At 39.6% G+C, this 15056-nt stretch overlaps 1 protein-coding gene across 1 annotated transcript in view; it reads right to left on the bottom strand.

Annotated features, from left to right (window-relative positions):
- Window positions 1-3932: 3932 nt before the first annotated feature.
- TTN (titin) overlaps window positions 3933-15056 on the bottom strand; it is a 286118-nt gene continuing 274994 nt past the window's right edge. Inside the window, exons 321-327 of the mRNA XM_063305418.1 lie at window positions 14335-14910; window positions 13942-14247; window positions 13262-13855; window positions 6659-12606; window positions 6418-6571; window positions 5354-5638; window positions 3933-5227 (exon numbers count right to left, since the gene is read on the bottom strand). Coding sequence (XP_063161488.1) covers window positions 4935-5227; window positions 5354-5638; window positions 6418-6571; window positions 6659-12606; window positions 13262-13855; window positions 13942-14247; window positions 14335-14910 — 8156 coding nt within the window. The 3' untranslated portion in view covers window positions 3933-4934. The remainder of the gene's footprint in view (window positions 5228-5353; window positions 5639-6417; window positions 6572-6658; window positions 12607-13261; window positions 13856-13941; window positions 14248-14334; window positions 14911-15056) is intronic.

Below are 15056 nucleotides of genomic sequence, written 5' to 3'. Positions count from 1 at the left end.
CTGTGTCCTGGAGGTGTACAGGGCAACAATGTAGAATCATTCAGCATGGAAAATTACAAAGACTTCTTTCTTTTGTTCTGTTATTTAAAAAAAGCTAAGCCTGTCACTACCCTCACACCCAACAACAAAAGAAAACCTCTCCAAAATGCAAATACGCAGACTCTAGCTGAAAGAAGCCGCGGAGAGGCAGAAACACAAGAGGGGTGCCATGAACAGGAACACACCTAAGTATTACAGAGCCTTGGCAACATTTCATTGATGGCTACTAGAATCCTTGTTTGTGTTTTGGTACTGCCTTCCAATGCTTCCTTCTTTTGCAAAACAGCACAATCAGAGCTATTAAAGGCTTCTCTGCCTCTGTCTGTGCACTGTGCTGATCTCACACATCTTTGGACTGTGCCCCTCTCCTGTGTGTTTGTCCATGCATGAGTTGTCCATTGGAAAAATAACTCACCGACCTAGGCTGACCATACGTCCTGTTTTGAACGGGACAGTCCTGTTTTTTTAACATTTCCCAACCATCCTGTCATTTTAACATATATGTCAATTTTGTCCCGTTTTTTAAAAAATGTTGGAGCCGTTACTGGGAAAAGTGGGAGAAAATTGAAATTGAAATTGAAAAGGAGGCTGACTTACCCACTGGCAGTAGTTCTCAATCCGGTGGGAAACCTACAGTGGGAACCGCAGGAACTGCTGATTGGCGGTGAGCAAGAGGAAGAGTCGCTGCTGCCAATCAGTGCAGTGGAAGGCGGTCAGAAAAGCGTGCCCTGCACAAGAGAAGCTGATTGGCTCTCAGGCCAAAACGGCGGGAAGAAAATAAAATAGGGCGCGCCAGAGAGGAACAGGTTGTCAGGGACAACCGTTCACTAGACTCCTCCGTTCCTGTCCTCTCGTGCCAGCTTGCCACCGCCCTCAGCCCTCCTTCCTCTCCTCCTGTCCCAGCTCTCAGCCCTCCTGCAACCTCTCTGCCCAACGCCACCCCTGCAGCAGCCTCTCCAGACCCAACCATTGCCGCACCTCCCCCTCCTGCACCTTCCCAGCTTACTGTTGATAACTTTTTTTATTGTCTTTTTCATGAATACAGAATATTACATAAGTTTAACCTCGTCCTGTTTTGCCATCCCAATGTCCCGTTTTTGTCTCAAGGAAATATGGTCAGCCTACACTGACCTTGTAATGAGATTCACTGATTTGTGGATTACCACCCTGGTGATGAACCCATCAGGAGAACTCTGCATGCCATTCTCTATTGTCTTCTCACATGTCATCATGAGTTGAGAATATTGATAAAGGCTTGTTTTGTTTTATATGATTTACTGTTACTGTCCTGCCACAATTCAAGAATTGAGTAATGCCAAGAATTTGCTGGGGGTTTTATAGCAATTGCACTCCTCTCCACTAAGTGATGCTGTTCCTTCTCCAAACTATAGAATGACTATGGAGGCACAAAGCAAACATTGTATAAACACTTAGGGATATGTAGGCCTGTTCCGAAGGCCGATGTCACAATGGCAAGAAATTCTGCTCCTATCCTTCTGTAAGTGTTGATTTAGGATATGTTGCTTACTCTCAATTTCTGCTGAGTTGCCCCTTGCTCTATTACGTGGCACTTAGAATGAATATTACCTGTCCTTGCAAATCATTCCAATGGTGCTCTGGAAGAGAATACACTTCTTTTATTAGCCAATGCATCCTCAGACACCTCAAAGAAATCACAATGACTGTAAGAATAATTTGGGTGGAATTAAGCTCTATTATACCATCCCATAACAGAAGGCAGTTACCCTTTCCTAACAACATTGTTGTTTGATGTTTTATAGAGTATTTTGGCCTTGGTCATAAATAAACTTGAACCATGGACTTTGCTGGCATGACTTCCTTGTGAGGAGGTATGAATCAGCAGCAGTGATCCAACTAGCCATGGTAAGAGTACTGTCTCAACTGGTGTTAGTCGATTCTACATTTTGAAACAAGAAGGGGTGAGTAGTAAAATAAAGGTATCAAATTTAACTTAAATTAGAGGGAAGCAGTGTCTATTAAGACAGTTGTAGGATACAAATGGCATTATATGGACTGGGGCAGCGTTTGATAAAAATACAGAACAGAGCTCCATCTTTCTTCTTCTGTTGCTGACCAGTTAAGGAACCCATGGATAGACCAGAAGCCCATGGGCATGGGTTGCTGTTGTGTTTTTCTGGGCTGCTTTTTTCTTTTTAATTCTTTCTGGACTTTTTAATCCTGTCTACAGCCATATTTCTTGGTGGTCTCCCATCCATGTACTAACCAGATCTGTCCCACATAGTTTTTTCAAGATAATCTCAGGGCGGATAAGTGTTGCTGTCTGTTATGGACAGTTTAAACAATATCAAATTCAGTTTGGCCTGATTATAGCCACAATGTGCTGCTAAGCTTGCTAGTCAAAAATCAGCTGAGGCCTTCAACCAAAGATGGTCTGCCTCTGCTTTAAAGGATGGCACCATTGTCAAATAGGCAATAATTATGGTGGGATGATGGTTAAGAAGGCCTAAAGCCTTTGGCATCAAAGCTGACAAAAGATAAGTTTTGATGGCTTTTCTAAATACTTACTTTCTGAATCAGTTCTGCCCTATATCCTCATATAGCCTCTGCTTCATTTTATAATAATTGCTGAAATACTTGAACAAATTGGCACCACAAATCTCGACACACATGCAAATATGTGCAGATTTATAATTATTTTCACCATTAACACCTTGCTGCACTTGATCCTGTTTGCACTATACTAGAGACTGGGGATCCTCATCACCTCCTCTCTTCCATTCACTAATGGAGAGGCAAAAGGCCTGAGTATTGTGCTCACTTTTGTCTCTAATATGTGCAGCTGTGTTGTTTTTGTTTTGGTTCTGTGAGTTCCAGTCCCGCCTGAGGCATGAAAGCCGGCTGGGTGACCTTGGGCCAGTCCCTCTCTCTCAGCCCAACCCACCTCACAGGGTGGTTGTTCTGGGGAAAATAGGAGGAGGAAGGAGTATAAGGTATGTTCGCCGCCTTGAGTTATTTATAAAAATAATAAAGGTAGGACAGAAAATGAATGAATGAATGAATGAAAGAAAGAAAGAAAGAAAGAAAGTTCAACTTTGGTGAAGATGAACGCTATTGAACTCTTTCAGGCCTTCTCTGTTACAGAGGTGCCATTCACATTGGAAAAAGAGAAAGATTTTTTTCAGATTGAGTTTGGTAATCCTGTTCTGAATGAAACAATTTCAGGTTTCAAACAGCATCTCCATATTTCTGTTGTAAATCACATGCGATATTTGCATTTTTTAACAAAAACAAGCAGTACTTGTGAAAAACCAGCTCTCCTGCTGCTTCCTTTCCTTTTATGCTTTAAATTTGCTATTCTCTTAAAGAGTTACACTTTAAATTTGCTATTATCTTCTCCTTCTTTTGTAGCAGAATGAGTTATCTTTTTATGATTTGTAGATGGCCTGGTAAAAAAGCAAGGTAGGATTCCTACATACTTAATAATGGAGTGATGGAGGAAATTCCCTTTTTCCACTTGACCACTTTTGTTTCCTATGTCACTGCTTTTTATTTTTTTTTCCTGTTATAAATTAAGGATGCTAAATGTGTTCCAGGAATGAAGAGTGTAGGCCTTAAAGGGTTCATTTTTGTGTAGGTATTAAGACTAAAGATCTAAATAGGAGAAATTGTGTGTCTGACAAATCATTTCCATTCCGTTCTTAAAACCCCATCAAACCTGGAAAACAGTCCAAAATCATACAGCCAAATTTTACAGTGTCAAGGAACTGAGGGACCATGCACAGTTTGTGGATTGTGGGTTATCCATCCCTGAATAGAGGTTGAAAGCTGGAATGCAAGTGAACAGGTAAAGAAGAGGAGGAGGAGGAGGAGGAGGAAGAACTACAACAACAACAACTAGGACACAGAGGTGGTAATGTGCAGGTGGCATGCTTTATTTAAAATGAAGAACACTATCTCAAGGAGGTTCAATAAAACAGCTATCAGCTCACTAATAGTTTGCTACTTATGAAACTAAAACTAAATTTACGTTCAGGGCAAAATGTGATGTTATAGCAACAGTTTAAATTTTCCTTAAACTGTGGTTCAAAACTTAGTTGCCTGGAGTTGACATTATCTACCACAATGCTAACACTACTACACAATCACTGCATCCAAGGAACCTCCAAGAGTTGGCACAGCTTCTGCACATGAGTTCCCAAACAGCTTTGTTCAACAACGGGATAGCCAGGTGATGTTACTTTATTGTAAAGCTGTTCAGGCAGTCATTGTGCCAGAAACAATGCCTAAAGAGGCGATGAACAAAATGCTGGCCGCTGACATTTTGTTCAATCTATGGTAAATCAGTCATGAGCAAAATAATGTTTGACTTTGATCAGACCCAACATAAGCTATTACAGTGGGGCTTACAGGAGGGTAAATGCAAACCTCACCAATGGCTTATGTTTCTGATTGCAAATAAATTCATGCACGCATGAAACGTGCACAGCATAATCTCTTAGGTGTCAGGAAAGGAGTCTTCAACAGGGAGCCTCTCTACCTGTTGAGGCAATCTTAGACATCAACTTTTTGTTGAGGCACCAATATTAGTTCAATGTTGAGCAGGGTATTCGTTCCATCAGAAACTTTCTCCTGCCAACGGTTCCAAAAGTTACATTTTCAAATGTCATAAAATAAATGGTACAAAACTTCATAACCGTTATTGTCGGCTATATACAGTATGTACATGTCAAATGAAAAAAAAGTTTTAAAGTGAAATAATGATGACTATAAGTCATAGCTTAATTTCTGGGACCTTGTCTCGTTCAGGAAGGTATAAAAATACTATTTTAAAAACTATCTATTTACAAATCAGTTATTTCAGTCCATAGGAGTCACTTGCCAGAAGTCAAGTGCAAAGAAAATAATCATGCTTTCTACATTGATCGAATGTTAATGTTCACAGTGGCAGAGTCAATGCCAAAGTCGTTTTCTAAATTCAGAGTATAAAGGCCCTCATCGTTCTTCTGAACATCCATGATGATAAAAGTGGTTAAATCTTCACAGGTTTCAATGTGGAATCTGCCACCCCGACTAGAAATATTTTGCCCTCTGCGGGACCAAGTTATTTCAGGTGTAGGTTCACCAGAGAAGGCGCAGGAGATGGTCAGAACCTTCCCTTCCTCAATGGAGATATCACTTGGAAGAGCTTCAATTTTGGGAGGTGTTCCTTTGCAAAACAAGAAAAAGGTTGAAAATTAGTTTTCAATGGAGGCTATGACTTGACCAAGACAGACGTTACTCTAAAGGATGTTGCGGGGATTTCTCTAACTCTACATATAATGGTATTGCTCACCTCTCATACCAGATTTAAGCATGCTACTAGTTGAACTCTCCATTTGGGTCAGACTAGATTTCCCCGTTATACTGCTGGAGCTCATCTCTACAAAGGATTCTTTCATGGAAGACATGCTTTTGGCAGACATGCTTGCAAATTTCATTTCAGTCATACTGCTACTGCTGAACGAAGCTTCTTGTTTAGAAGCAGACATTTGAAATGACTGTGAAGAGAAACTTTCCTGCATGCTTGCATCACCACTTGTCCTCAATACTACCTCTTTTGGAGATTCTTCAATGAGAGCTGTGGAGCATAGCAAACATACATGGAAAAAACCAATGACACCACATTAACTGATGGAGACATGTGTTCTATGTATTGACTTTATGAAAAGAGAAACAGGAGTGGCTTGCAGTTTGAGGAAAACCGAATCTGGTTTTGAAGTAAGGTTCTAATAATGGACAATAATGCAAGAATACTCTATTTTTCTCTATCTTAAGTGCATCATTATAATGAGCAGGAAAATATAAATTACTTAAAATTACTAATTAAAATTGCAATTACTAAAGAATTTGAAAAAACATAGAACGGCGCTTTGTTTTCCCTATATATGTATCCATTGAAAGCACCATTAAAAAGACACCAGGGCTTTCCTTAAAATACAAGCCTGTATACACATAGGTAGCAAACACAAAGTAACCCAATGATTCCTGGGATATATACAGCCTTATATTTTATCTGACAACTTTCAACACTTTTTAAAATCCAGAAGGCTGTGCACCTTTTGGAATTAATTATTCTTGAGAGTTTTTTTAATCAGTCATCACCAGAACCAAGGGGTTAATAGCCAAGATATGTTAGGATACTTGAAAGCTTTATGACGATGTTGAGCTGGCATAAAACATGTTCTTAAATATTTACTGTATGTCTATTTCAATACATTAACATCTTCATTTATATTGCACTTTAGATTCAGTATGTAAAGTAGTACTTTATTAAACACTTCATAAAATCAACTGCTTGTATTACATCATCTAAGCCCTAGTGAAATTAAGGGAAAACTTAAAGAAAAATAAACTTACGAAGGACAGTCAAGGATGCTGTTGCAGAGCATTGCCCGTGAAAATTTTTTGCTTTGACTGTGTATTTTCCACTGTCACTCACTGCAGCATTTTGGATTGCAAGAGAATAAACATTCTTGGAACGATTTACTTGGATGTTGGATGAGAGAGCAATCTGGTAACAGGAGAAGATGCTTTATTAAGGTCATGTTTAACTGAAGTATGCAAATAAATTTTTTATGGCTAACAAATAGTTACTTACTGGTTGATTATCTTTAAACCAGTGGATCTCAGGAGAAGGATCTCCAGATACTTCACAGGTAAGCAGCACATCTTGTCCTTCATTAACATTTTGAGACCTTGGTTGTGTGGTGAAGGCTGGGGCATTTGAAAGATCTTTGGAAACGTTCATTTCGAAGTGACATTTGACGATACCATCTTCTGTCTTTCCTTCACATGTAAGTATTCCTTCATCTTTCTGGGTAGCCTTGTTAATGGTCAGAGTATGATCACTTCCAGATACACCATATCTATAATCTTCAGAGTTAATTAGCTCTACTCCATTTAGCAGCCATTTTACATCAGAAGCACTGGGAATATTGGCTTTGAGAATAGTTCTTTGACCTTCAGACACTGACATTTCAGTAGTAGTAGCTTTAATTTCTGGATAAGATATTTTAATATCTTCTGGTACTAGAGACTTCTTAACAATTTTCTCTTGGACTACTGCCTTTTCTTGAGAAGTCACTGTAGCTTTCTTTTGGGTAGATAATTCAAGTACTTCTGCTTCTTTGTGAACCAGCTTTTGTGTTTTGGCTAAGCTTGATACCTGAGAAATCATATTTTTGAATGCTTGTCCAGTAAACACCAAGCTCGTTTTGGAAGAGCCACCTTCCCCAATAATCTCACATGTATATTCACCCTGGTCAGATTCCTGAAGGTTATGGATGTTAAGTTCATAAGTTCCATCAGCTGCATAATGAAATTTGAAACGATCATCTTCTTTTAATTTCTTGCCATCTTTATACCAGGATACTTCTCGAACACTTAACAAACTGCTTTCAACCGAACAGAATAGTTTTACTTTATCACCAGAAACGTCAGCCTTCAGTTGTTGTTTTATCTTGGGAGGGACAGCAACTGGCAAGTCTACTTTCTCAGCTGGTGTGGTCTTCTCTGCAGCAGTTGATTTTGCTTTGGAAGGGGCAAGAGTTGGTTCAGGGGACTTTACTCGCTTTGGAGATCTTACTCTGTCTGGGGATTTCACATGAGGTTCAGGAGACTTGACCCTTGGAGGTGATGTAACTGCTTTTTCTGGAACCCGTTTTCGCTGAACAGTTAAACTGAAGTGTGCTTCCTGCCTTCCTTCAGAATTCTCTACCACAACAGTATAGCTGCCTTCATCTGAGCTCTGGACAGATGAAATCTCAAATGTAGACTTATATTGAGTGCGTGTCACTTGATAACGCCCAGAAGAAACAAGAGCTTGTCCACCATGTATCCATGTCACTGTTGGTGTTGGCTCACCATCAGTGTCACAAGAAAATCTTGCAGTCTCTCCTTCAGAAACAGTGATTGACCGGGGTTTTGTTAATATTGTGGCAGGTAGAGTGGTTTTAAACTTCCGGTGCACAGCTTTTTCTTCTAGTGATTTTTCTTCTGATGCACTGATTTTCTTTTCAGCAGAAGCATGATGTTCATATGATGACAAGGACTCCCTTGTTGCTGTCAGTTCTGACTTGACTTCTCTTACTGAAGAGCTTGCTTCTGTTGCAGAACTTTTCTTAAATGAAGCGATTGCATATGTATCGGTCCTTGTCAGATCAGGAATAACAGTTCTAGGAACTTCCTCATCTCTGCGCTGGGAACTGTATGTAGTATAGTCTCCTCCTGTAACATCTAATGTTGCATAGTCAGAACATTCTCCTTTATAGTTTGTGCACACAACACGGTACGTGCCACTGTCATCAATATGGCAATCAAGGATCTCCAAGGTCAATACACCACTGGTGTTAGTTAAATGTATCTTGTGGCTCTCTTGGATTTCAAAACCATTATGATACCATTTCACCTCAGCAGTTGGCTTGGACTGAACATTCAGAATAAACCTGGTGTTGGCGCCACACGGTACGCGATGTGAGCGCATTCGCAGAGTGATGCGTGGAGTATGATCTAGAGTGAAAGGTTCTTGAGTCAGAACTTCATATTTCCTTTCCATTGTTTTTTGAGTTTTCAGAGCAGCTTTCATGGACTCATACCTGGAAAATATATCAAATCTTGCTGTCCTTTCAAATCTAGAGAGAGATCTCTCACTGGATACTGGACTTGGTGAACGCGGGCGAGTTCTTTCTGGCGTGGGTGATCTTCTCTCAGGTTCTTCCACGGGATGTGAATGGGGTCGAATTAATTCCGACACAGGCCGCATCAGTTCAATATAAGTTGGAGAAAGAGAGCGTCTTCTTCTGAGTAACCGTGAAGGAGGTGAATATTCCCTTTCAATGTGTCTCACCACTTCTATTTCCTCTTCTTCCTCTTTTGATGTGATCTCTGTTATTTCTTTTTCTCTCCTTCTTCTCAGCCGTCTCTTTTCTTCTTGTGACATATATTCCAGTTCACTCTTGTATTCAGAGAGCCGCTGTCTGGTAGTAACTGGTCGTAGGAGTTCTTCATCTTCTTTCTCAGCCATTATTCTCTCCCTTTGTTTAGGTGGCCTATAAACTGCTCTGTCATGACGTTGTCGAAGCTGTGCGTAAGTCGCAGCTGTGTCTTCTTTACTTGGTATATGATAGGTTGCATATCTCAACTCCCTCTCCCTAGACACTTCTGCAGCTCTTCGTGCATCTGCTGCAGAGTAATGAAGGGAGGACAGCTCAAAGCGTGGAGGGCTTCTGCTTGGAGGTGAAGCAGAAAAGCCTAGCTCCAGTTCTTCTTCAAGTTGCAGTCTTTCTTCTTCAGTTCTCTTCATGGCTAAATAATCATCGACAGGCAGAAGTAGTTCTTCATCAGACAGGTCACCAAGTGATCTCCTTCTTGGCCTGTAATAAAACTCATAATCAGGAGATGGTGTACGGCGACGTGCTGGTCTCACTATTTCAAGATCATCTTGTGACAATTTAGGTATGCGCCACTTAGGTTTATATTGATCAGAAATGCGTGGCAGTGGCATTACATAGAATTGTTCCCATCTGGAAAGACGAATGCGCTTGGGTCGCTTCTGAACAATTCTGTCAAGTTTTCCTGGCATTTCATACTGATCTCTCAGTTTCTTGTACCATTTCATGTCTGACATAGGCACAAATAATTTGATGTTCTGATCTTCTTCAAGAGCCACACGCCTGCGGGGCTCTGGGATCTCATAAGGCATTCGGAGTCTTTTTTCTTCTTTAATTTCTTCCTTCTTCAGTTCAAATTCACCTTTGACAGTTTTTGTGCTTACAGCGGGTTTGTACAGAATGGCAGCTTCTCTCAGAGCTTCCTGTGCTGCTTGTGTCAAAGGAACAGATTCTGTTCTAGAAAGAATTTCTGCCATTCTCACGGTCTTGTCAATTCTGCTCTGTACAACTTTTCGCTTCTCCTCTTCAGACTTATATTCACGCTTGACGTATTTCAGGCGTTCTACTTTCAAGTAAGCCTGGCAACTTGTAGAACCAGCACTGTTTGTAGCGGTAACTCTGTAATAGCCACTGTCTTCTGGCAAAGTGTCCCTTATATGTAAGGCATAATAATCTAATCCTTCATGTACAATTTCAATATTGGGACTAGCTGAGAGAGGCTGACCATCTTTTTCCCACTTCAGTGTTGGTTTTGGTATACCAGACACCCTTATCTCAAAGCTGACCCGTTGGCCTTCTTGACATTCTGCATTTGCCAACAGCCTTTTGAACATAGGTCTCAGAGTGGTATCCTCTGCAGGAGCATGCTGAACAATGGTTAGTTTAGCTTTGCAGCTATCCTCACCGTATTTGTTACGTGCCAGCACAGTATATTCAGCATCATCCTCCTCATTAACATTGTGGATTAGAAGTTGATAAAGACCTTTATCTGTTTCAAAGGTATACTTCCTATCATCATCTCCTGGTTTGATTTTCTGACCTGATTTGAACCAGGTTACACGAGGTTCTGGGTGAACTGTTATAGTTACTCCAAATCGGACATTTTCACCAACATAGGCAGTTCGGTTATATAGAGGCAAAGTAAATTCTGGTGGCTTCTCCAAAAGTCGCAGGGTATCCACTCGGCGCTTCACTCTCTTGACAGTTCTGCATCTGTAATAGTCAGACACTTCTCTGACACCTTTAACGAATAATTCTGCATAGGAACTGTCTTCCCCATAGTCATTTACAACTTTGCATCTATAGGTACCATCATCTGCTTTAGCAATATCTTTGACATACATTGCAGCCACACCTTCATGATAGTTGATTTCATATTTTTCATTGCTTTCCAGTTGTCTTACTCCAAAATACCAGTTCACTTGTGTGGATGAGTCGTAGTTTTCAATTTTGCAGACATATTTGACATGACCACCTTCTTCCCCAACAGCATGCATTATTTGCCCAGAAATGGGTCCAATTTCAATTGATGCCACTTTAACTTTAGCAACTGTAACTCCCTTTTGAGATCTGACAGCGCCGCCCCATGAAACACGGGCAACTGATACAACTGTACTCCATTCCTTCTTCACCAGTGTTTGGTAGTAACGTCTGTGTCTTAGTGTTTTGATTACTTTAGTGCTGGTTTTCTCTGTTCTCTGCTTCAACCATGGATGGTCAAGAGCTTCTGTAGCAGTCATACGAGATTTTCTTTCTTTTACTAGTAGGCGGTCAATAAAGTCCAAGGCCTCAATACTTATATCTTTGAAGGCTTCATCATCAAAATTATATTCAGCGCTGATGATGTTTTCAACTATCTGTTGGTTTGTTTCAGCAAGGAAAGGATTCAGGCCACTCAGAAGTACATACACTAGAGTTCCAAGAGACCACATATCTGTGGCTGTACTAACCAAATCATGCTGATGGACTTCAGGGCCATAATATTCAGGAGAAGTAAATTGAAGCCTGAAATTATCACCAGGTTTCAATTGTCTTGCCTGGCCAAATTCAATAAGCTTAACTATGGAACTTCTTCTTGTGAAATAAATAATGTTCTCAGGACTGATATCAAAGTTTCCAATGCTGTGACTGTGTAGAAATTCCAAAGCTTCACATACTTGGCGTACATAGCTTACAATTTCTCTTTCATTAAGTTCAAAACCAGGAGTATTCAATCTTTCAAAGATATCAACTCCAGATACGAATTCAGAGATCATGATCAACTCTTCTAGGCTTTCAAATGATTCATGAAGATATAAAATATTTCTGTGTCTAGCAATGTTTAGGATAGAAATTTCTTTCTTTACTAGCACTTGATCGGCACCTTTAACTTTGACAAACTTAGCCAGGTAAGTCTTCTTGGAAGCAATCTCAATGCACCGGTGGACAATTCCAAACTGTCCACGGCTGAGTTCTTCAGCAATCATATATCTATCATACAGTTCCTTTGTAGAAGAATGAGCTGCCTTTGCTGTGGTGACTTCTCTGGCCTCATCAACTTCTTCATCATAATTAAATGCTCTTGTCTTATCTTCTTTGGTTATAACAGCTTCTGTTGGTTCAGATGGCTCACTCTGCCCAAACTTATTTTCTGCTATAACGCGGAATACATAGCTTGTCTTACCAAATAGGTTTACCACAGTGTATCGTGTATCACGAGCTTGGCCAACACGAATCCATCTTTCAGCTGTGGTAGCACGTTTCTCAACAGTATAGTGTGTGACTTTACTTCCACCATCATTGGCTGGAGCATTCCATGTTAAGTTGACAGAATCCCTTGAAACCTCACTTGCTTTCAATCCTCTTGGTGCATCAGGTACATCAGCTACATCTAATTCAACTGTTTTCTGATCAATGCCAAATCTGTTCTTAGCACAGACAATGTAGAAACCTGCATCTTTTCTGTCCACACCATTAGGGAAAACAAGAGATGTGAAGGACCGTGTAACAATAACTTGGTAATGTCCGTTAGTATCAATGAGATCTTGCCCTTTCTGCCATGTGATCACTGGATCAGGCTTGCCACTGAATGGAATCTTGATGCTAATAACTTCACCACGGAGTGCATGAACAGCTCCCATACCTTCAAGATTTTTAGGTAAGTGGATCTTAGCAGGAACTATTAAAAGGAAAGCAATATAAAGAAAAATTAAATTAGCAATACAGTAAAAGAATTTGAATATTTGTTTTAACAGAGGAAAACTGATTCACAGTGGCTGGGATGTTTTTGCAATGTAAAGGCAAAAATTTGAAATTAACTTTTTGCCATAAATTCTTTCCATTGCCAAATGAACAAAGACTGATAAAATGTTTAACGAAAACTTTCACAAAAACCATGCTGAAATTATGAATGCCAATGCTTTTTTATTTTGGAATAACTGATTTTTTCCATGATAGAAGCTGTTGTGGGATATTTGTTCCCTGAAAAAGATGATATAAAATATATTTAAATTGTTTTATTACATGTTCCATATATTGTTTTTTAATGATGTATCTTTATAAGGTTGCATTTTTCAAAGTACAGAATATTATTCTGTAATATTATTAGTACAGAATATTATTATAGAATATTATTCCTGCTGTTTAAATGAACCTCCATGCAGTGGTATCATAACGGAAGGCTTGACAGATCTGATGGCACTGAATATATTAGGCAAAGATCTTAAATATAGGACATAAATGGAAGTTTGGATTTTTTCCTCATTAGCCAATATGCCTACTTTTAAAAATTAAACAAAAATTCATTTTAATTAAAAAAAAACCCAATAATTTACCTTCAACATCTAAGGAGGCAGTTCCAGAAATAGATCCTCCCTGGTTGGTTGCTCTCACTTGATATACAGTAGCATCGTCATCTGTTACATTTGTAATCACCAGTTGATGATATCCTCCCTTAAATTCTTGTATCTTCACCTTTTCACCATCTGGCATAATCTCCTTGCCCTGTCTGAACCATTTTACAATAGGCTTAGGATGACCCGTGACTTTGCAAACAAATGTGGCATGACCTCTAAATTTCACATTCAGATTTCTGATTTCTTCTTTGAAATGTGGTGCCTGAACTGGTATATCAGATTTGGGAATGATTGGTTGTGAAATTTCACTCCATTCACTCTCACCACCTAGATTTTCACATTTTACGCGGAATTCATATTCCAGGCCTTCAATAAGGCCTGTGACAGAATAGACAGTTTCATGAATTTCTTCTGTTGTTACAGCAATCCATTTGTTCTGCTTCTTTTCCCGCTTTTCAAGGTAGTAATTTCTAATCTTTGAGCCTCCATCACTTGTAGGTGGCCTCCAAGATACAATACAGGAATCTTTTGTAATAGCAGATACAATTGGCTGAGTTGGTAGTCCTGGTTTTTCTGTAAAGGAAAACATTTTCAGGACATGAAGTTGATTTGCTTAGTAGTTGGTTATAAATTCATTGATGGATTATGACTTTACTTACCAAAAGGTGTCTTGATAATAACCACAGAGGAAACCTCTAATGCTTCACTGATGCCAAATACATTCTGAGCAAAGACACGGAAATAATACCCTGCATTTTCAATTAGATTAACAATTCTACACGTTGTGCCAGATATACTTGAAGATACCAGTTGCCACTCGGCACCTTCTTTTGCTTCTCTTTTCTCTATAACATAATTTGTAATTAAGGTGCCGCCATCATCTTCAGGTGGCTTCCAGCTGATTACTACAGAGTTCTTCAGCAGAGCTTCGATAACAATTGGTCCTGCCGGTTTATCTGGCTTATCTATAGAAAAGGAGGCAGAGCATGAAGCTGCACTTGGAAAACATGGTTGATTATACAACTTCAGAAAAGGGGAAATTTAACACTTACCTTGTATTTCTACATTGAGTATAGTATCAACACTTCCGAAAATGTTACTGAGTTGTACTTTGTACTTTCCAGCGTGTGTCTTGTGCTGTACATTTTTAATGGAAAGGTGGGTATAATGCTCTGTATTCTCAATTGTAATATTTTCAGTATTCTTTAGAAGTTTCTTGTCATGGAACCAAGTAATAGCAGGCACTGGACGACCAATGTATACAACATGGAGGCGAAGAGTGGAACCCACCCCGGCACGGTATTTCTCTTTCAAGGGGAAGCCAGAATGGAATTGTGGAGGAGCGTGCAATAAGAGCTTGCCACTAGTTTCAGTCTCTCCTACATCATTGGTAGCCTTACAGGTATAAAGTCCTTCATCTTCCTGCTCTTCTGTCAGCACGGTCAGCGTATGGGTGCGCCCATCTGATGACATCTTGTATTTTCGGCTCTGTACTAGTTCTTTGCCAAAACGATACCATTTAATATCAGGAAGAGGTCTCCCAAGAATCTGGCATGATAACTGCCCTGACTCCCCCAGGTTTGTAGTGACATCCTTTATTTCTTGTCTTATTCCTGGTGCTTCTCCAGCTGCATTTATAAAAGAGGAAAGAAAAAAAATCCTGAATGTTCCCTATTTTTTTTCATCTTTTATTTCAGTATGTCCCATCTCTCTAACCAAAATATTGTAGAATTAAGTATAATTTTTATTTTCCCAAATATTAAGGTCATATTTA

The sequence above is a fragment of the Candoia aspera genome, chromosome 1 (genome assembly GCF_035149785.1).
Source record: "Candoia aspera isolate rCanAsp1 chromosome 1, rCanAsp1.hap2, whole genome shotgun sequence".
NCBI lineage: Eukaryota > Metazoa > Chordata > Lepidosauria > Squamata > Boidae > Candoia > Candoia aspera.
This window is presented reverse-complemented; position numbering and strand designations above follow the sequence as displayed.